The sequence below is a fragment of the Acartia tonsa genome, chromosome 7 (genome assembly GCF_053477335.1).
Source record: "Acartia tonsa isolate MP-2025a chromosome 7, ASM5347733v1, whole genome shotgun sequence".
Lineage (NCBI taxonomy): Eukaryota > Metazoa > Arthropoda > Copepoda > Calanoida > Acartiidae > Acartia > Acartia tonsa.
In genome coordinates this window covers 3,687,971-3,709,861 of record NC_137266.1, presented here as the reverse complement: position 1 = coordinate 3,709,861, position 21,891 = coordinate 3,687,971, and the positions used below count along the sequence as shown (strand labels likewise).

The 21,891-nt window shown below is 31.8% G+C and overlaps 2 protein-coding genes across 2 annotated transcripts; both read left to right on the top strand.

Annotated features, from left to right (window-relative positions):
* The first annotated feature begins 9,065 nt into the window (after positions 1 to 9,065).
* LOC145324672 (uncharacterized) lies at positions 9,066 to 11,373 on the top strand. The gene is made up of 2 exons (XM_080167263.1): positions 9,066 to 9,206; positions 10,590 to 11,373. The coding sequence occupies exons 1-2, from the start codon at positions 9,195 to 9,197 to the stop codon at positions 11,064 to 11,066; spliced, it is 489 nt and encodes a 162-aa protein (XP_080023389.1). The 5' UTR covers positions 9,066 to 9,194; the 3' UTR covers positions 11,067 to 11,373.
* A 4,819-nt stretch (positions 11,374 to 16,192) lies between these two features.
* LOC145324671 (uncharacterized) lies at positions 16,193 to 21,350 on the top strand. The gene is made up of 5 exons (XM_080167262.1): positions 16,193 to 17,089; positions 17,441 to 17,483; positions 17,899 to 18,066; positions 19,048 to 19,229; positions 20,015 to 21,350. The coding sequence occupies exons 1-5, from the start codon at positions 16,211 to 16,213 to the stop codon at positions 21,185 to 21,187; spliced, it is 2,445 nt and encodes an 814-aa protein (XP_080023388.1). The 5' UTR covers positions 16,193 to 16,210; the 3' UTR covers positions 21,188 to 21,350.
* Positions 21,351 to 21,891: the final 541 nt, after the last annotated feature.

Here is a 21,891-nt window from a genome sequence, read left to right as displayed (position 1 = left end):
TTTAAGATCTCTCATTGACCAAAGCGATAAGACCTTTATTTTATTTGTTTATGGAATGAATAAAGTTTTTCAATCCATGTTGATATTTGAATTACATTAAAGTATTTAATCTTGATTTAATAAACAAAAAATATACTTTTATAATATAGAAAATCTAAGAAATCTCTGTTTTTAAAGAATTTGATTGTGGCGACACTTCCGTAGTGTTCAAATATTAAAACTAAAATTTTAATCATATTAACCCTTTGGTGATGGTAATGTAAATAAAAATCATTTAAAATATTAAATAATTTCTTCTTTCTTTTAGATGGCGAGGGAGGAAAATTGAAATAGATAAATAGCTATGAACTTATAGAAAACTAGCCAATAGTGAGATAGTTATATCGAGCCAACTCTAGTTCTTTAATATGCTCCATAAATATGAGATTGCTAACAATTATATTCAGCCGTCTATACAGCACTCGATAAATTCACGTTTCTACTATACCGTACCTAACTGACAAAGAGAGGGCCATATGTAAAATAGCGTATTATAGAGTAGCTTCGCTACTAATAAACGTGGTTTTGCATCTAGTTTAAAAAAAAAAAATTGCAATTTAAGTTTATTTAATACAAAATTTCAAAGTGTACTTTCTAGATGAACCAAAAAATCCGGGATAAAAGGGACATTGGACTGTAAATTACACTAGTACCCAAGTTTTTCTATAATCTAATTAATTTGCTAAAGAACTTTTCTTGTTTTAATTGCAATTGAGTTGTTAAGAAAAATCTAATAGGGTTTTAACCTTTCAACCAATAATTTTCAACTAAAAATAGGGTAATATTGTTTATCACCATTGGGGTTTTATATCAATTCCTCCTTCATTGTCTTATCCCTTAAGATCCCTGCAAAAAATGAAGATGAAATTTCCAATAATTAAACTGATGATCTAATACTTATGATTGATTATTAGTTTAGGTATTATCATTAATCAGGGATAGGACAATGAATGATAAAGATAATTAATCAAAAAAGCCAAATATTGGTGGGAGAGTTAAGACACAAATCATATTTCAACCAAGCCGAATAAAGTTTTTAAACTATAGAATTGCAGAACAGATTTTCAACTTTTTTTGAGCGATATCGTTTACAACAACTACTAGTCTGGGATTAATATTACACAATTATTAATGATTGATTTTTTAAAAAGCAAAGCTTTTCTTTAATTAGTGTCTGTCCGTCCATATTGCTTTACGGACGTAAGTTTTAGAGTAAAGGGTTGGTAAGCCATCACTTTCATGCTCTAAGCCTATGAAGAAAATAAGACATTGCAGTGGTTATTAATTTATGTCAATGGAAGGTGGGTTAAATTAAGCAATACTTTTGTTCTCTTAAATAAAATCATATTGTACAGCTTTGCTTGTATATTTATTGTTGCCATCCATCTTTTGATTAATATTTTATATTGAGAAAGTGTTAAAGAATATATCATTTTCTATCTATCTATCTATTCGTTCACTTTTCTATGTATGTTTCTTAAAATTTATTTATTGTTAAATCCCAAATGTGTCCTAAATCTATCTATTTATTATATGTGTTTCCCGCTGATCAAAAGAACTGTTTTTTAAAGCCTGCCCTTTTCTTTCAACATACCCTTCCCATTTTAACCCCCCAATCACCACGTAAAAATTGACCCTTTTGTTTGAAAATGTAAGTGCGTGCGTGGGTCTTTGTCATTCCTACAACTGGCAGAAATAAAGTTGATGTTCTTTTTGTCCAAATTGCATGTATGACGTATGTTTGTAAATTCGACAGCCCAAATTTAAATGTGAAAGGAGGAAAAATCGACCACAACTCAATTCGAGTTTTAAAAAAGAAAATGTAAAAATAATTATATGGGGGAGGGTGTAACTTTTTATTGGGAGGGTGGAGATACACCCCCACCCCCGCCCGAGAAAAAAGTTAAAACCTTCTCTGAACCTGGATGCTTCACTGTAAAGGAGAACCATATCGGTTCAGTGGTTAGAGAGATCCTAAGCTACAGATAAAAAACTGTATTTTTGGCGGAAAATTTTCATTTTGACAAAAAAAACTACTCTTTCTGCCGGTTGCAAATATGTCATGCCCGCATGTGTGTGTGTGTGTTCCTATATTGTGCGTGACTTTCATTGTTACCAAACAAGTTTTACACAAAAATTGACAGTTTTGTAAAGGGAAAGCAGATTTTCTCTAAAGATTAACAATACAATTCTACTTTCACCAAATTTATATGAAATATATAGTTCATTTTTATAACGCTAGATGTCTCTGCTATAAATTACATTAATACCAGATCGGATTATCTAAAAAATAAATCTTAATGAAAATGATACATATTTACACAAAAATATTATTTATTTAAATCTTTATTAAAAAATAAAAGCTAGACTTTATTGTAAAACTGAGAAAGGATAAACTTGTATTAGTAATATTATTATATAGAATTTTGTTTTAAAGGGCAATCTATCATGTAGCTCTCGATACTGGTAATGGTCCATAGAATATTTTAATTTATGGAGGGCAAAAATCTATTTAACAATAGATGCCTCATTATTTTCCAAATTGCAAAATCAACCTTTGTTGTGAGGGGGAGGGAGCTAGTGTTTGTGTGTTTCTTAATTTAGGTTGGTTTGGTTATTTTGGGTTTTATGTAGCCCGTAATGTACTTGAATAAAAATAATATAAATCAATTTATTAAAACATTATGCAATGGGTTTCATTGTTCAACAGGCAGTTTGTGAGAAAGCACCAAGGGTCGTATGTGGAAATAAAACCATTTATTTCTTTCTATCATATATCATTCTTATATTTATTTAGCTATTTTTTTTTGCTGCTTACTGTCTGTAATTATCTATCTACCTATATAATCACCTTTCTATCCGTCTGTTTGTCCATCCATGCATTTCCTAAAAAAATATCTTTCAATCTATCATCTAACCATAGGAAAAACTTTAGCTGTGAGCTTAAGGGATAAGACAATGGATGATAAATTGTTATATCCCAATGATAATAAACATAATTACCCCTTCTGTAGATTAAAGTTATTGGTTGACAAGTTTGGACACTATTAGTTTAGAAACATACAATCAAGTACCAAAAGTTTTGAGCCAACAAATAAGAAAACGTGGGTATATAACTTTGGGAATTAATATAATTTACAGTCTAATGTCCCCTCCCTCCGTGATATTTAAAAATCATGAATACAGTACCTCTATCCGGATGTGTTGATATCAATATCAATTGATTATAGATTATTTGCAGTTTCAGTTTTCATAAAATTAATTCATCAACTAATTTGTAAATATAATAGCGATAGCGTCCTCAGCATCTAGGAGCCATAATAAATAAAAAAAGCCTAAAACCATTTCAAGACTTAGATTTAAAGTAAACACCAATGATCCTACCTAAAATTGAAAACTAAATCGGTTCAGTGCAGTGGTTAGCAAGATCTAAACGAACAAATAACCGCTAACCACTTAACTGATTCAGTTATTCAATATAGGGAAGCTTAACCCTTAACGGTCGGGGGGGGGGGGGGGGGGGCGTTGAACGCCCCCCCCCCCATCCGGTTTTTTCTATCTCATTTTCTGTGTGTGAAAGATAAAGAGCCAAAACTGCGTGACTTTTAAAGTTTGGGTATGACACATAACTGAGAGTTGGAATTTTTTGAATATCTCCATCCTGGCGGGCACAGGATGCCAGCAAACCTGGCAGGGTCATCCAGGTAAAGAGCAAAAATATTTTTTTGACTTAAACAAAGTATTTTATCTTGCCAAAATACTAAAATATCCTCTAGTAGTACATCCTTATATGAAATACAGGTGTTCAAGTCAATTTCAGGTTCCAGGTATGATCCTGCAGGTCCTGATCCTCCAGGTCTCCAGAAATCTTTAAAAGGCTCCTGTGGCCTCAATTTTTGACTTAGAGACTTCAAATTTTAAACTTAAGCTTTTCTTACATGTATACAAAACGTATTAAAATTTTATAAAGATCCACCGCCGTTTTCCCGCCGACCGCCGACTGCGGCGGCTGGCAGCTGCCAAGTACAGCTGCGGCCGCTGAAATTTATATTTTGACATTTCAAATATAAAATTTACATAAAGATAAACATTTTCTGCAAATAAATTGTTCTTCTAGCTTTAAAAATAAGAAAATTACAGCCGTTTGAAATTTTTAAGTAAAAAAGGACCTAAAAACAAAGGTTGTTAAATAAAAGGGTGAAGGAAGCGAAAATTGACTTTGACTTACTTAAGGTCGGAAATTCATCATAACACAGGGGACTTGTACAAAAAAACTTAGCCCTCTAGCTCTAATAGGAACTGAGATAATATGGGGGGGCGTTGAACGCCCCCCCCCCCCCCCCGACTGATTAAGGTGCGGCAAGGGGCCCGACTGTTAAGGGTTAATATGGGTCCTGGGAAGGTTATTTTATAATTAATAAGCGAAGCCATTTTATGCCCATTTAATCTCTTTTATATGATAACAGCACAAAATCTACACAAAAGACATTTATAAAACCTGAACAAGGAAATCAAAGAAAAAAGGTTTTTCGCTTTTAAATATTGTATAAAAATGTATATCCAAAAAATCTATGAAAGGAGAGACTATTGAATTATAAATTACAATGATACCAATCTCGATCGCATAATTTTATCACAAAAAAATTTTGTTGTTAAAAAGCTAAAAAACAACATGTTTGAAATAGACATTCTGGTAACGTTTTAAGAATTACAACGCTTTCTAAATCGTTCCTAACTATTACAGGAATCATCATGCATAGTTTGGATTTTTTCTTCATTGTGTATTTTGTTGAACTATATATTTAGGTATTGTCGCCCTTATTATTTTTGCTATTTTGTGGGCACACTTGTGATCTAAGTGTGACTGTGCAATGTGCATAATAATTTTTCTCGTATTCATTCGAATCCGGTGGATAGGAACCGGTTCTCATCCATACGAAAAAACTATGTCTAGCATCGTATTATATCCAGTTTTCTACGAATATAGAAATGTACAATCATAAGATTAAAACCAGTTTTTTAGCCGGTGCCTCCGGCACCACGGGGCTTAAAAAAACTAGTTTTAATCTTATAATTGTACATTCTATATCCGCGGAAAGCCGTTTATAATACGATACGAGAAATAACTATTATCACAGAAAAATTCGCAACCAATCAATACTAACTAGAAGGTTTTTTTGCAATTCTTTTTTTTCAAATTAATATAAATTAAATAAGACATTTAGTTACATTTAAAATAATCTTAAAGTGAATTTAAATCTAATAAAATATAAACATTTCGGAATTAAAACTCTGTTTATTCTGTTTTAGAATACTTTTTCTTACATCTTTAAAAATTATCATAAAATTAAAAATTATATAAAAATTTACTATAAATTTTAAAATTTATGTGCAAAAATGGACCTACAGACACAATAGTAACGATAACAGATTTGCTTCGCTTTTAAGAGAATAATAAATAATTAAGCAATCATTCTCAGAGAGAGAGAGGACAATGAGATATTTATTACACTAGTTCCCAAAGTTTTATAGCAACATTTTCTTATTCTTTGGATTACCAACCTTGGGGATTTTCATTAGATTTTGATTGGTTGGTTCATTTAGTTGAGTGCCCAAACGTTTTAACCACTAATTATAATCAAAAAAAGGTGGTAATTGTGTTTAGCATCATTGGTGATGTACATCTATTTATCGGCTATTGTCTTATCCCTTTAGATCCCTGGATTTTCTACTGGTCGTGTGCATGGCTAGCTAGTTATTACGTAATAACTGCTGCACTTTTATGGTCGTATTCCCTCAAATTGCTTGTTGTACACTAAAAACCCATTTCTTTTTTAATAAATGACACTAGAAAGGATTAGTCATTTAAAAAAAGAACCCCCCCCCCCCTCCCTCATAATCTAAATTTATTTCAAAAATAAGGAAGGGGGAGTGTAGGTTTTCCATAGGCGATTTAAGATAGGAAAATCTACAGTTTATGCAATTCAGATCTTGACTTTTATAACATTTTTATTGTACGTAATTATATGTGTGCATTTTTTATAGATATGATTTTCTATATTTTGTGTGTCGTTTTGGGCGCCTCGTTTTGTCACTTAAGGAAAGCTAGGGAGGAAAGGGACATTAGTTTGTTTATCAGCATTCATCTAACAATCTTTAAAGCGTAGCAACTCTTTAGTTATTATCATAGAGTATGTGGGTCACTTTGAAATATGATTTTAAATAGAAAAATCAAGTTCAAAATGGACATTTAAATTGTCTGTTAAAAGTACATGAACATATTAAGCCAACCAATGGAATAACGTGGTTATAAAACTTTGGTGACCAGTGTAATTGTACATTCCAATGACCATTTCCCCCCTTGCAATCATTTACTTAGTTTCAGAGCCAATGAATTGAATAAAACTTTTGGTACTGATATAATTTGCAGTCCAATGTCCCCTCCCTAATTAATCGAACTTTGGTGCATAATGTATCCTTTCTTATATATTTTTAAGCAATTTCTAGTTTATTCTTTTTTAATTATACTAGTGGTTGCGCCTCTAGCATCTAGAGCATCTAGGACCTATGTGAAGCTCCCCTAAAAAGAAGAACTCAATCAGTTCAATAGTTATTGAAATCATAAGCTTCAGACAAAAAAAAATATTTCTTTATATTATAGAATACTAGTTGCTACGCTCCTAGCATCTAGAAGAATTGTATTTGAAGAAATAGGTAAGGCAGGAAAATAGCCTAAAACTATCCCCGGACCTACATGAAGCTTCCCTAAATAGAAGAACGAATTCAGTTTAAGCTTCAGACCAAAAAATAAGTTACTACTTTATATAATAGAATATCTTTGGTACCAATTTGTTACAATAGTTTTAAAATGTTCCGTCTACTTTGTAGGTTTAAGGATACAACTTTCTTCTCGTTTTAAATGGCATAAAACTAGTGTGCATATGATTCAGTAAATATTTCTTGGTCTTGAATTTCGATATGGATTGCTATTAGGACTATTTTTAAGCTTTTTGGATAATTTAGCTAAAATTCAGGGACTAAAGGGATAAGACATTGATTGATAAATGTACATCCCCAATTATAATAATCATAGTTACCCCTTCTGTAGATCAAAATTGTTGATTAAAAGTATCAAACTTGTCAATTTTTACCAATCAAGATTTGATAAAATTACCTAAAGTTTCTGAGCTAATGAATAAAAGTTAATAAAACTTTGGGTACTACTGTAATTTACATCCCATTGTCCCCTCCCTTTCTAAATGTTTATTAATCCCCATCTGGTAGGCATTAAAGTTCTGATTATCCCCACATTTTTTTTATTTTTTTTTCTCAAAAAATTCGCGGGTTTATGTAAACACTTGTTAAAGATTATTGGTTTGGTTGTGTGTGGAGAAAAAGCTGCATAGAAACAACAGTATATCCGAAAAACAACCAAAACATATATGAATAATTTAGCAAAACAAAAGATGCACAGTTGGAGCTAAAAAACGGGTTACCTGGCTTTATAAAACTAAAAAGTGGGTGAATTTTACTATAAATGATACTGGTATCCAAATGTTATATAACAAATCTATAGTATAGATGTATATACATACAGACACACCTCCCTTCCTATTTCGATGACCTCTTTAGTCTGCTTCTAAACAATTTTCTGCTACTTGCCTGTGCTAATATAAGCGACACCATTGGTTGATTTTCAATGGCCCAAAAGAAAGGCGGTTGCGATGGGGAGATACAGTTATTTAACCCTTTCTCCCTCTAGTGTTTTACTCTAATTGTTATATAACCACGTTTTCTCATTCTGTGGCTCAAAAACTTTAGTTTCCTTAATTTGATCTTGATTGGTTAGTTACAACATCTGATGGGAATTGTATCAAAAGTTCCAAAAGTTATAAAGCAAACAAATTATATAACGTGGTTATAAAACTTTGGGCACCTGTGTAAATTATAGTCCACCGTCCTCTCCCTCCCTAAGAAGTTTTATTATATGTATAAAAACACCATATAAACTGTATAGTAAAACCAAATATCCTTAACTGTTTGATCAAAAACTACAATCAAATAAAATAGTAGTTACATTATAAAAATACCAATAAATTAAGAATGAAGTAACAATGTATGTAACCATGTAACAGAAGAGGAAATGGGGAGGGGGGGGGGAGGATCAAGATCGTAAGATGTAACGTAACACAAATGGATATATTATTACTTGGATGATGCACCAGATTTTCATTTACTCTGATGAAGTAATAAGTAACAGATCTATAGTATAGATGTATATACAGACAACTACCTCCCTTCCTTTTTCAACGACCTTCATCGTCTGCTTCTAAACTATTTTCTGCTACTTGACTGTGTTAATATAAGCGACACCATTGGTTGATTTTATGACCCAATAAAAAGGTTGTACAAGGCGGTTGCGATGGGGAAATACAGTTATTTAACCCTTTCTCCCTCTAGTGTTTTACTCTAATGATGAAGTGTTGCTAGCAGCTGGCTAAAATAATAATAACTCCTTTACCCTATCCCCCCCCCCCCACAATAAATGAGGTCCATATCAACAGTAAAAAAAGTAACAAGCCATTTCCACTCCAAAATTTGTCAGTGTTTCTGTAACAATTTTTTTTTTATGGATATGCGATAGGGTTGTCAGCCCTAAGCCCTATGATTGCACGACCTTTTTCTGAGAAGTCCTAACTGTGTATGGTAGTGAGTTGCTCCTTTTTTTGGGCCAAGGCATTCCCCATACTTCAACTATGTATGTCGTGCACCTGATATAGCGCAAGTAGGAACTATTTTTAGCGTCTTTACTTGTGACGCGGTTTCGGACGGAAATTCGAACCCGACGACGAGCGAATGCGCTACATGTTGAGCCACGGTCGCGGGTTGAGGTCCATTTTGACCAATCTAAATTGTTGACAAATTTTCCTCTGTCAATATATCCACATATATCTTATATCCATTGCAACACAGGAGTGTTGTTGAATTAAGGACAGGCGGACGGGCGGACAGAAGGGACGGGCGGATGGACGGGTGGACGGAGGGATGCGCTGCATATGGGCAATCAAATGTGAAGATGGGCGGTGCATCTTGTCAACTATAAAAAAGAAACTTTTTCTAATTTTCCTCACTCAATTTCCAGAGTCCAAGCAAATATGAAGTACTTGGTAAGTTTTAACTACATTTTTTTTCATTTCAAAAAGGTTTTAAAAAAGATATTTAAACATTAGTATAATTTTCCTTTTAATGAACATCAAAACATTAGTTTTAAATTTTACTTTTGTTCATATCATAATAAAATATTTTTCAATATTTCAATTAATGTTTGCCTTACTTTTTGTACTTTATATTAGTGAATATACTCATTAAATCACTTTGACCGTCAATCCGTAATGCTATAAAAAGAAATATGATTTTTCATTTCGGTATGGATTCAAAACCGATAATTATCTGCTGTATTAGAACCGATTCTGAGCCATACTGAAAAATCATGTATAGCATTGTATTACAGACAATTTTTCGCGAATATTAAATCAAAAATAATAAAACTAATACCAGTTTTGTTAGCATATCTGGCCTAACAAAAACTCGTTTTAATCTTATTATTTTTCATTTTTATATATGAGGAAAGCTGTCAATAATACGATGCGATACATAAGTATTCTCGGCTGCTATTTAAATAAGTTTTTTAGTATAGTTGCTATTTAATAAAGAGCATCTGGAATAAAACTTACTTTTGTCCGTCAGTTTTTCAGTCATGCCACACAAGACATCTATATTAAAAAAAAAAAAATATTTTTTCTTATACTTCTCATGTTTTCTTTTTCGCCCTCTCTTAAACATCTGCACAATATTTTCAATATGTCCGTTTGTCAATTCATGATTTTTTGTACATCGCAATTTAGTCATCCATGTTTTATTCTAGATCTTATTTTTTTAGACTCTAAAATTAATTTATTTTTAATATTTTATAAGAATAAGAGTTACAGGGAGGGATAGGACATTAGATTGTAAATAAAACTCATAGAGTTGTACCCAAAGTTTTATAAACAAGTTATTCGTTGGATTTATTACTTTAGTTACTTTTTATTTGTTAAATTAAACTTTTCTTTCCAAAATTTTTCACTCATAATCTTCATCTAGAAAAAAGTTAATTTTGTCTATCACCAATGGGTACTTACTTCAATTTGTTTTCTATTGTCTTATCCCTAAAAGATCCTGATTATTAATGGCTTTTTTAAAATTCAAATCCATTACATTTAAGCAGCTTATGTTTTAAATTAAAGGGGAAATAATAACAATAAATGTTTAAGTACTAATGTATAACCCAGACTACCTGACTCAAGTGGTAGGGACCCATATTCATCTGCTAGCAATTTTTTTTCTAGTCTTTGGTAGCGATTTGGCTTTGTTTATATAACCAAGGCTATTGGCTGATATTCAAAGACCCAATTGAGAGTCGACACAGGGTGTAGTTACCTATATTTCGTGCCCCCACTATTTATTTACTTTAAAATACTAACCAACTAATAAATATTTTATTTTTTTAGTTGCTCCTTGCTGCACTGTTTGCCGTGGCCTACGCTGCTCCTGAGGCTGAGGCTGACGCCGAGGCTGAGGCTGAGGCTCACAGATACTATGGCTATTATGGCTACTACCCCAGCTGGTATCTAGGCTATGGCCACTATGTCTCCGGCTATCACTCTTATCTGACTGGTTATCATGTTCTTGGCAAGAGAGAGGCTGAGGCTGCCCCTGCTGCTGATGCTGATGCTGAAGCCTACTATGCTCTGTATGGATACTATCCTCATGGATATGGATATGGATATGGATACCCCTATGGAGGATACTATAGACATGGTGGATACTACTGGGGTAGAAAGAAGAGGGAGGCTGAGGCTGCCCCTGAGGCTGACGCTGAGGCTGATGCTCATCTGTACTATGGCGGTCTAGGCTACTATGGTCATGGAGGATACTACAGAGGATACTATGGATATCCCTACGGATACTACTGGGGCAAGAAGTAAGACTGCTGCAAGCCCACAAGACTGCATTATTTGTACAAATCAAAAAATACATAGTTAATCAAGGAAGTTGATATCTGTTATGTTGATGAGATCTTGATCATCAATATGACAGGTGTCAACAACGACATAATGCTCACTCACTGTCCTTTCAAACTCTGCCTAATGCTTGTGGACATACTCATGCTTGTTGTTCATGTCTGCAATGGCAGCAGCCGTGCCTCTGCAGCTGGCTACAGCTGCTGTCATCTTTGTATTATCTTTTTTTGTATTGCATTTTCCCTTCTTAATAAAAGTATTTGCAATTAAATGTTTGATATACTCTTGTTTTTAGGGATTTGTGTACTAGAATCTTATGCTTTAAGCAATTTTTTATTAACATGTATGTTTTTTTAAATTTATATATATAATCTTTTTTTTGTGAATGATTGAAGTCTGGGTTCCAATAGAGTATCAGCAAGCTTAGGCTCGAATGAAGTCACATTGCTTTAAGGCCAAATATTGTACAAGCCCTCTGAGAACTGCAACATATTTACCTCGAAAGAAGAAAGTCAAATTGTAATCAACATTCTTAAATTTTTTTTCATTAAAGCTTTAATCCAGAATTGTAAAGGTGTTTCATTTTATTCCAAAACATTATTTTTGTGCAGTTTTCAAGATATGGGAAATTTGGTTAGAAGCTTAAACAATCACGTGACTTAATTAATTAATTTCAACAAGGATGATAACATCCATAAAGAAAGCGAACCTTTACATAAAGAAAATTATAAAATCATATAGTAACAGCCAGGAATCTAAAGGGATTAGACAATGGTCGATAAATTGATGTACATTTCCAATAATGATACACAAATTATTAGTAGATAGTTGTTGAAGCTTTTGGACACTCAACTTAATTTAACAACCAATCAAATTTAATGAAAATCCCTAATGTTGTTAGCACAACGAATAAGTAAAAGATATTATAAAACTTTGGGAACTAGTGTAATAAATAGCCTATTGTCCTCTCCCTCACTGGTAAAAGCGCATTTAATAATCAACATTAGTTACAAATTTGAACGAATATATATCTAAAAATTATGTAAATACAGGATGCTTGATAAAAGAGAAGCATTTCTTAAAATATTATACCTAATTTTCCAAGAATCGAAACTTCCAAAAACAAGTGCAAGGGATGGTTTTATCATATAAAATATTGTATTTTAAAAAAAAGCTAAAATTCATTATAATGAAAATATTATGAGTTGCTATACTTTCTAAACAGACTATCAACATAAGATTTTAAAATTGGCAGATCAATTCTAAAATACCTAAAGTAACGATGCAAGAAATTTTACAGGTATAAAATGAAAGGATGCAGTAAAAGGACATACTTCAGGTTTTAGGATTTATAGAGATGCTTCGTTCATAACATTGTACTTTGTTATATTAGGAATCAGTTTTTTGATGAATCGGATAAAAACATTACATATAAAATTGGTGTTAAAAAAGGTTAAACATTTATTTGTTCAAATGGAAGTAAGGACATTTTTGTAAATTATAAAGTTGATATGCTTTCTGAACTAATAGAGGCATCACCATGCCAAGTTTCAAGTCGATTGGAAATTCTAAAATGACTAAATTAAGAGTTAGATCTATTCTTTACGAACGTATGAGCCGATTTTAATTATATAAAAAGCTTCACTTTTAAAAAATATTAATTTAATAAATAGTTTAATGAAATATGACAGAAAATAGACTTGATTATCAAGTTTTATAATTTAATTCTTATATTTTAAATTGGATTGAAATTTTTAGTAGCGATATAATAATCGATATATAAAATAACTTGGACGTTATACCAGAATTTCTGTTACATTCTGTTTCCAGCTGGCTGAAATAATGATACCCCTCATTCATATCCCCAATTTACCCCATCCCCTACCCTCTAATAGATGAACGAACTAACTAATAAATGAGGCCCATACTAGCAAATTTCCCCTGTCAATATATCCACGTATTCTATATCCATTTGTTTTTTTAGTCAGAATGGGTGTAGAATTAATGGATATTACGATATTTTAGGCTGTTGATATGAATTGTCTCAAAGGAAGTTATAAACGTTATCAAGAAAAGATATTGATTTTATTCCAATTATTAACTAATATCAATTTAGTCTAGCCATGACTATTAAAGTTCTTAGTATCAATTTTATTATTTTTTTATCCTTATAATAAAGTAACAGGATGTCTGTCTGTTTGTTCCAAATGATCTTACTAATCTTTATAAAGTAGCTTCTCATAGGTCCTGGGAAGGCTTATGGCTATTTTGGGGGAGGGTAGCACAACCCTCCCCAGAGAAATCGCAAAAATAAACAAAGCCGACCTGCGGATATTTTTTTAACTAGCTAAAAACAGAAAGAAAAAAAAACAATTTACGTGTCCCTAGAGGCCTCTAGGGGCGTATCCGCTGGTGTTATCTAAATTGTACCAAATATTTTCATTACTTCCTAAAAGATTCAAATCTCAGTTATGTGTGATAACCATATTTAAAAAGTCACTTAGTTATACTAATAACCCTCTATTTTTCAAACCCAGAAAGTGAGATAGAAAAAACTGAAGGGGGAGGGGGGCATTTAATTAACTTTCCCTCCCTCCTACCATTAATGGCCAATAACAAAGCTACTCTATTATTCAAGTTGTCGGTTAGCCAGTCCATAACGTTGTAGGAGAAATGTGATTTTCTCCGCTGATACTGGAGATAGACTGCTGAAATTTTTTAGTAAACATTCCTGTGACAGATGCACATCTAGTCTATACATTGTTTTATCCGTCTGTGTGCCAGCCATGCTTCATACACCTTATTCAGTAAAGTTTTCGTGATTTACATTCAATGATTTTTTTGGTGTGTAAAAGACAGAGGGCTATAACTGAGTTAGATTTTGAATATGAGTATAACACATGACTGAGAGATAGAATTTCACGAATATCTCCATCATGGCAGGCACAGAATGCCAGCAAACTTGGCAGGATCATCCAGGTAAAGAGCCAAAAAACATTGCATTTTATGTTGCGCAGTAAAGACAATAAGGCTAAAGTACAAATCGCAATGACTAGTTGGACAAAATTAAAAAAAGATTAATTTGTATCAAAACCTAATAGATACTGTTTAACATTTTTTTCTATGTAGTGTTTTGTAAGTTTAGTCTTTAGAATAAATTGATATCTTTTTCAGTGCATAGCAGGTACTCTTTAACCCGTAAAAACATTGTTGTCATACTGAGAATGCTACCACTGAAACACACCTCATATAAAAGTAGTTCCAGCATTTGATGCTTGGTCGTTTTTAACAAAGATGAAAAGTTAATTATTACTGTCACCTTGTATTGATAAGTATGATTGACCACATTTAAAATTAGGGTCCCTACCTCAAGTTCATGTATGGATGTAGATGCTAGTATGTATAATAAGCTGTTTGAAAACAGCATAGGAGCGAAACCTATCATATAATTGCTGAGACCAATAATTTTGGTACATTTTTGAAAAGTAAGTGGCTTACTCAATTAAAATTTTTATGGCTTTGCACATAAAATTCAATTTTAATCCATTGTGAATAGGGTAAAGAAAGCTGGACACACGGCTATATGGCTTTTAGTAAATTATTGCAAAAGAAATTTATTTTGAATATTTTTTCAGAATAATTACCTAAATCATGTGATTTACTAACAGCCTCATAGCCGTTTGGTCTTTCAAATGTTCCAATTTTAATTCTGGCTAGCCAGGCAGAATCTTCTACCTGGATTCTATTCTATACTTTATCTACTTTGGTCGTGATAAGCTGAAAAAGCCACCAGAAAAGATACTATATCCTTGTTAAGCAAGAACACACTTGTCTTGTAGAATAAATTTATAGTATAGATGTATAAACAGATTAGTAAATGATTTCCGATGGCAAAGACCTAAAGCTCAGCAGACGAGAAATAATTTCATTAACTTTGCTTTCTAAATTCAGCTGTTTAATGCTTTCTTTTGCTTTTTGAAAAAGAAAGGGAAAATGTTTGTGAAAAATTGTCATTTCTGTCTAAACTTATATGAAGTTTTCAAAACTGCTATTATCAATTTCTGACAACTAGGCTCCTGACTAGAAAATTATATTCATAATCATCTTTTCCGATTTACTTTACTGCATTTATAAACCTAGTTATACATGATTAACAAGACCTTTTTCATTATGATGTGAATAATTTCTTGCAAATCATAATTATCAAGTTTTTAGTGACATCTAGCGACAAATATAGAACTAATATATTGCAGATGTTCCCATTTTTCATTTTAGCTTGAATTTACGTTGTTTTCAATTTTTTTCTGTAAAGGGTTTAACTCTCCATGAGGTGATGGCAAATTATCTATGTCCTTATTTTAAATAATTGGGGTATTGTCAGTTTTATGAGATTAATATCTATTTTTCAAAATATTTTTCAACAAATGAAAATGCAAAACAAATTTAACTTGATAAAAATGCAGAAATCATTATTAGGTCATACATAGACGTCCAAGTAAAGGGGTAAAGGGGTGTTTACCCCTTTAGACTTTGAATCCTCTTATTTTACACCCCTCAAGTTTTAAAAATGTGTTAGATTACGTCCCTTGAACGTATAGAACCCCGCATTTAATCCTCTTGCAAAGTAAAAAGCTTGGACGTCCTTTTGTTAACATTAGTTTACAATTTGCTTTTTGTTCTTTTGCCAGCACCCGGCTGTATTTACATTTTTGATAGATTCAGCTGATATCGAAGACCCAACCCTATTTTGGTAGAAGGCCTTTGAAAAGGGGTGATTGTTACATTTACTATTTATCGCTCTATATATATTACTTTAATTCTTGTAGAGTAGTATTGTTACTGTAAAAAAACTTATTTCATTATAGAAAGCTTGAATATTTTAGTTGTGTGTCTGTACAGGAAGTTAATAACTTTATCAAGTTAGGGCAGTGACCTCGTCATATTAGCATAATCAAACTTTATAAAATTATCAGTATTGTCATAATATTATTGATTTCAACATATTGTCTTTTCTGCAACATGCAATAAATTAGTAAATGGAAAAAACATAATAAGACTACCAAGACAACTTCTTTTTTTCTTCTAGATGGCATCAAAATGTAATTAAAATGTCTTCAACAGAAGTCGGGTCCAGTAAAAATGGGCCCGAACCATCATTAAATAAACTTGACACAAATACACATTATGACCCCCTTGATGACAAACTATCAAAACAAATGGAATTAGCTGGGGACAGAGAAGTTCTTGAAGTAAAACATGGTCCAGATGATATTGACAAACAATCTGATGATGACAAAAACAAAGATAGAATAAACAGTTCAATTTTTGGTAACTTTCATCCTGATAAGATTTTTACCATGGACAAAAATGAAGATATGTTGAAAGGTGTTTCAAATTTCAGCAATACAGTCTTCAAAACCGAAGAAGATAATGTTTTTACAGCAATTGAAAAGGAAAAGCTGCCTGATGGGAAATCAAAAACAGACAATGAAATTGTACTTCATAGTTATAATAACATTGTCCACAATGATGAAGTTGTTGAAATGCTGGATCAGAGTGACATAGTCCTTCTGGAATGTAAAACAGATTCAGTCATTGATGATGGAGAAACTGATGTTATAACAGAAAGCACTGGACAATTCACTGATGAAAAGAATAAAATGGATATCATAACTAAGATTCCTTACATTCATTGCAACAAAAACCCAATTAAAAACCAGAAAGTCAAATATATAGTAGAAGAATACCCTAGAGATGGCAACTTTAAAACTGTTGAAGATATTATTGTAGTAGTAGAAAGTAATGAGCAACAGCTAGAAATTAGGAACCACGCCAGCAGTGTTAAAGAGATTGTTGTTGATGATATTAAAGTAGATCCTCAGGGAATACAAGGTCTTTTACATGAAACAAAAACAACAGATGATCAGTCTAATTTTGAAACATTTGGAATCGACTTTAAAAAACAAGATGAAGACAATAATGACAAGGTGAGTTTTTTAATCATTGTAGAATTCTATTTAAAGTGAATTAAACTGTTTTAAAGTTAGTTTTATGAATGCTACAAAGGGTTGTACTATGGGAAACCAATGGTTTGACTGCACAACAAATATACTAAATTAAGATTTTAATGAAAAAGGCAATTTTTGAGATAGGCGTTTTCTGAGATGGGCGTTTTTTGAGACGACCCGTTATGGGTCAGGGTTACTAATTTCATACTGCTAGCAATCCAGCAATGGATGTGCTATAAAGATTTAATATAATATAAAACTGTTGCATTATCTGTTTTATTTAAATAAAATCAATGCATTTTACAGCTATTTATATCATTCTTTCTATAGGTTGTTTTGCAATATAATACTAAAAATATTGCTGAAACAAATGGTGAGCAATGTGCTTTCCAATTTGTGCTTTAAACATTTGCTTTAACAAAATATTTAATTAAATGCAGTTTTGACTTATTTACAATTTTGTTTAGCTTACAAATTAAACTAAGAGAAAATTAAATTCTTACCCACTTGAGATTTAAATGCTTTTATAAAGCTTTACAAATTAAATTAGATTCGTTGAAGTAAACATTGGTAGATGGCAAAGTAATGTCATAACTACATTTGCCAAATAAGTAGACTTGTCATAAAAGGTACATTTGTCATAGAGGTATATTTGTTTTAAAAGGTAAACTTGTTAACTTTTTATGACAAATATACCTTTATGACAAATGATTTTATGACAAGTGTACTTTTAGAAGAATTTAATACAATTGCTTTCTGTAAAAATAACAGAATTACACACATTTCAGAAATGCAACCTTCAGGATGTAAACATAAATTTAAAAACTTGTTGACACCAAAATCCATGTTCAAACTGTTCTTGAATGTATTTCTACCCTGTTCGGATATTGGACTTGATATCCAATTTACATATAAGTGTTTTAAAAACAATGATGTAAAATATGGATATATCTCAGGTTTTTTTTGTTTTCTGATTATTAATACATTACAGTTGAACAAAAAATCTTATGATCACATTTTTTTTTAATTTACTGTTATTCTTAATTAAAATCAATTAACCCTTACAGATCGGGGGGGGGGTCATATTGACCCCCCCCTCTAGTTTTTTCAATGTCATTTTTTTTGTAGGTAAGATAAAGAGTTGTGACTTCATGACTTTTTAAGTTTAGTAATTATACGTCGGCAAGAGTTGATCTTATAAGGATATCTGGTCTGTGTCGGTCGTGGCGTCCGGTCAAAGTCGGTTAGGTGGCACCAAATTTAGAAAAAAATTTTAAATAAATCTTAATTTCTACATTATGACCTTTGTGTATAAGGTAGAAACCTAAAATTTTTTGGGTGAACACTTAGATATCAATGACCTTCTGAGAAAAGTGGTGTTATGACCGTTTGACCGCTCCCTGACCGACTTTATGACCGATTTTTGTCCGGCTTTTACTACAGACATATATCATGAATATCGTGGCTTCTATTACAGCTAGAGACCTATAATTTTTTTTGGTAAATCCTTGAGCAACAATAAACAGATAACATAATAATCGGCGCCGCCAACCGCCGTTTTACCGCCGTAACCGCCGAAAATGGCGGTTTCCGTTATTTGCCGTTTTTCGGCGATGATCAGAAAAAGTATTTTTTTGTTATGAAAAATAAAAGTTCGTCCTAAAATTTGGTCATCCTAGCTGCAAAATTGGCCGCTCTACAGCTGTTTTAATATTTAGCGGCTGGCCGCTAAAAAGCGGCTAAGGAGCGGTCTGGCCGCTATGACTAGAAAAGGTAATTTTCTCTAAAATTACACATGAACCACCAGAAAAAAATTTTACGTCTTTATCTGTAACAGGAGCCGAGATAGAGGGGGGGGTCAATATGACCCCCCCCCCGATCTATTAAGGTGGGAATTGGGGCCCGATCTGTAAGGGTTAAAACAAAGAAATAATCAGTTGTAATTCTGACGTTGCCGATTATCTTCAGTCTAGTAAAGACAGCAAGAGATTCATCAAGAAGATGTAAACCAATGGAATATATAGAGTCCCTATTTAATCAAGTGTTACTGCCCGTCTATGGATTTTTGGTTCTTTACAGTCCCAGCAAGAAAATGACTGAGAAGCATTGGCATTTGAAGGTTAGGGTTTTATTGCAATATTATATTTTGTTCATTGATATTTGTATAAGACAGGAATGTATCTCTCTTATCTTTTTTATACATTGTACAATACACCTGTATTTTGACATGAATTAAAAAGCTGTAAGATCTGTTTTACAATATACATTACTTGCTGAACTTAAAATTTTGTCTGGCATTAATTTTTGGTATATCTCAGTAAGCATTATCCTCTTCCCTCACTCTACGAATCCTTGACTGATTCCATCAAAAAGAAATCTTTTTAATTGTTTTAGAGTATATACTACCAGAGTGCCCTTAGAATTAATGTTATTAGACTATAATAGTGTTTATGTTAGTTAACATTCGTTTTGATTGTCATTCTTAATTTTTAAAATTTCTTTACCTTTTTTTGTCTTTTTGAATGGTAAAATATCTTTTGTTATTTAACTATGTCCTTATTTTTTATCTTTCTATTCTGAAGGGGGAACTAAAAGACTCTTTTGCTCTTGACAAAAATGTCCAAACCAACAGTAAAAATTAATTTTAAATTTCTCCAAAAAGTTAATTGGTGGCTTAATTAAAATTTAGGCTCTGCAGTCTGATTCTACAGGTGACCTAGAATATTTTTGACCCCTCATTCAAAAATAGGTCAAAAACAGTTTTAAAAATCACATCGGCAAATATATAATTATGAAGAGAAAGAGAAAAGTAAAGTCATACATGGTTTTTTGAGAGTGACAAAACCATAATTAGATAATATTTATGCTTTTTGTAAAAATTTTTCATTCTCTTAATTGATTTAGATATCCGAGCTGAATGGAGAAGTCTTGTTTCAACTACACCTCCAGATATATGTTTGCTTAAGTGGTTCAAATGAAGGATATGACGACACTACTAGTTTGGTAATAAGCATATTGAGTATAACAACATCATTTGTGTCTCTGATGTATGGCATGGCAAGCTACAACCTCTACCAGTTATATCAGAAAGAAATTGAGATGAAACAAGTTTTCAAATTTCTTATAGCAAATATCTTCTTCCAAATGGTCCTAAGCATCCTGCCGTTGTCTCTGGTGTGTAGCGAATCATCTGTAATTTTGACGAGAAAAATTAAGACATTAAATAGCACAGACAAAATAGACGTGTTTCAGAACATTTCTACAACCTATTTAAACAACCAAACATTGGAATTCTTAAAGTTTAACCAAGCAGATATTGTGAGGTTATGTCATAGTTACATCCTCTATACTGTAATTATTGTACAATATTCATTATTAGTTTTTGATGTTTTTTTCAAACGAAAACCTAGTGTCCAGAATTATTGTAAAAATTTGAAAATAATAGTAAGAGATTTTATGAAAAGGCTAGTCAAATTTGTTGATCTTAACAATATTGCAAATCCATTTAACGTTGTTCACAAAGAAAATAGAGAAAATCCAAAAAAGTTGAGAGTAATGTGTATTATATTTCAATTTTTATGTAGTGTATTCTTGATTTTGCTTTCTGTTGCTTCAATATGGTCTCATATTCAATCCTTAGAATGCAGTGATGAATATGAATATAAAATCTGTTTATTGTTGAAGGAAAAAGTGTTGAGATTTACAATATTTCTTTATATAAGCTTCATCATTGGATTGGTTGGACTAATTTTGGGTATTGTTGAGTATTGTCTAATACGTGGTGATGTGAAATGTTACACTAGTTTGATGAAGTCTGTATACATTATTGGTGATGAGCTCCAATGGGATCGAACAGAGAGAAATGAGGGAGATGAACTTGAGGCCACAAATGATGAGGATAACAATGCATTGGATCAAACATTGTCCACTAAAGCTACTAATGGAAATGATGAAGATGTGGAAATGCAACCAGTAACTAGTGAGAATATGCAAATCAGGGTTGATGTAGAAGTTGAGAACAAACACAGAAACAATCCCACTGTTGAAATCCACAATGCTGTCACAGACCAAGAATAAGACAAAGAATGTCAACAGAAAATAAACCACAAATTTAATAAATGTTAAAGTAAACAAAGAAAACCATTACAAGAAGTTTTCAGCAAACTTGACAGAAAAAAATAATCAAATGAATTAGAAACTCAGTTATATTTAAATGATTTAATTGTAGCAGTCAGAACAACAATAATTTACAGCAATTCAAATATGAATAGGTACAAAAATAGTTCCTTAAATAAATTAGAAACTCTCATTTATATATAAAAAGGTTTAACTGTAGCAGTGATAATATATTTATTAGCAATTCAAATATGATTACAAAATAGTTAATATCCAAAATCTTAAAAACCTATAAGTTATAATTATTTTCCTTCTGTTGGACTTCAAACCAAAATTAAATTATATGGAGCCATTTTTTATCTCGCCTTTCTTCAAAATATAACCCCTAGAGGCTCAGGTAAAGCTTCTAGTTTATTATACAAAAACAGTTGTGGTTGGAATATTATTTTTATATATGTTTAAATATTGTAGTACTCAAAGCAATTTAGAAAAAAAGATTTTATCAATTAGCATTATCATAAAGATTATGTTTTGTTTATGCATATTTAATTAGTTAAGTTCAAATTTAAAATGATGATGCTAATATTTAGTGTCTTAAAATTGTTCTGAAATGTAATTTCTATTGTTTTTTTTTATCAAGTTTGAGTTTGGCTTTTGAAGTGATT

Coding starts and splice junctions, on each gene's coding strand:
- LOC145324671 (XM_080167262.1), top strand. CDS start 16,211: ATGTCTTCAACAGAAGTCGGGTCCAGTAAAAATGGGCCCGAACCATCA. Junction 17,484..17,898: donor AAATATTGCTGAAACAAATG/GTGAGCAATGTG, acceptor CACACATTTCAG/AAATGCAACCTTCAGGATGT. Junction 19,230..20,014: donor AGAAGCATTGGCATTTGAAG/GTTAGGGTTTTA, acceptor TAATTGATTTAG/ATATCCGAGCTGAATGGAGA.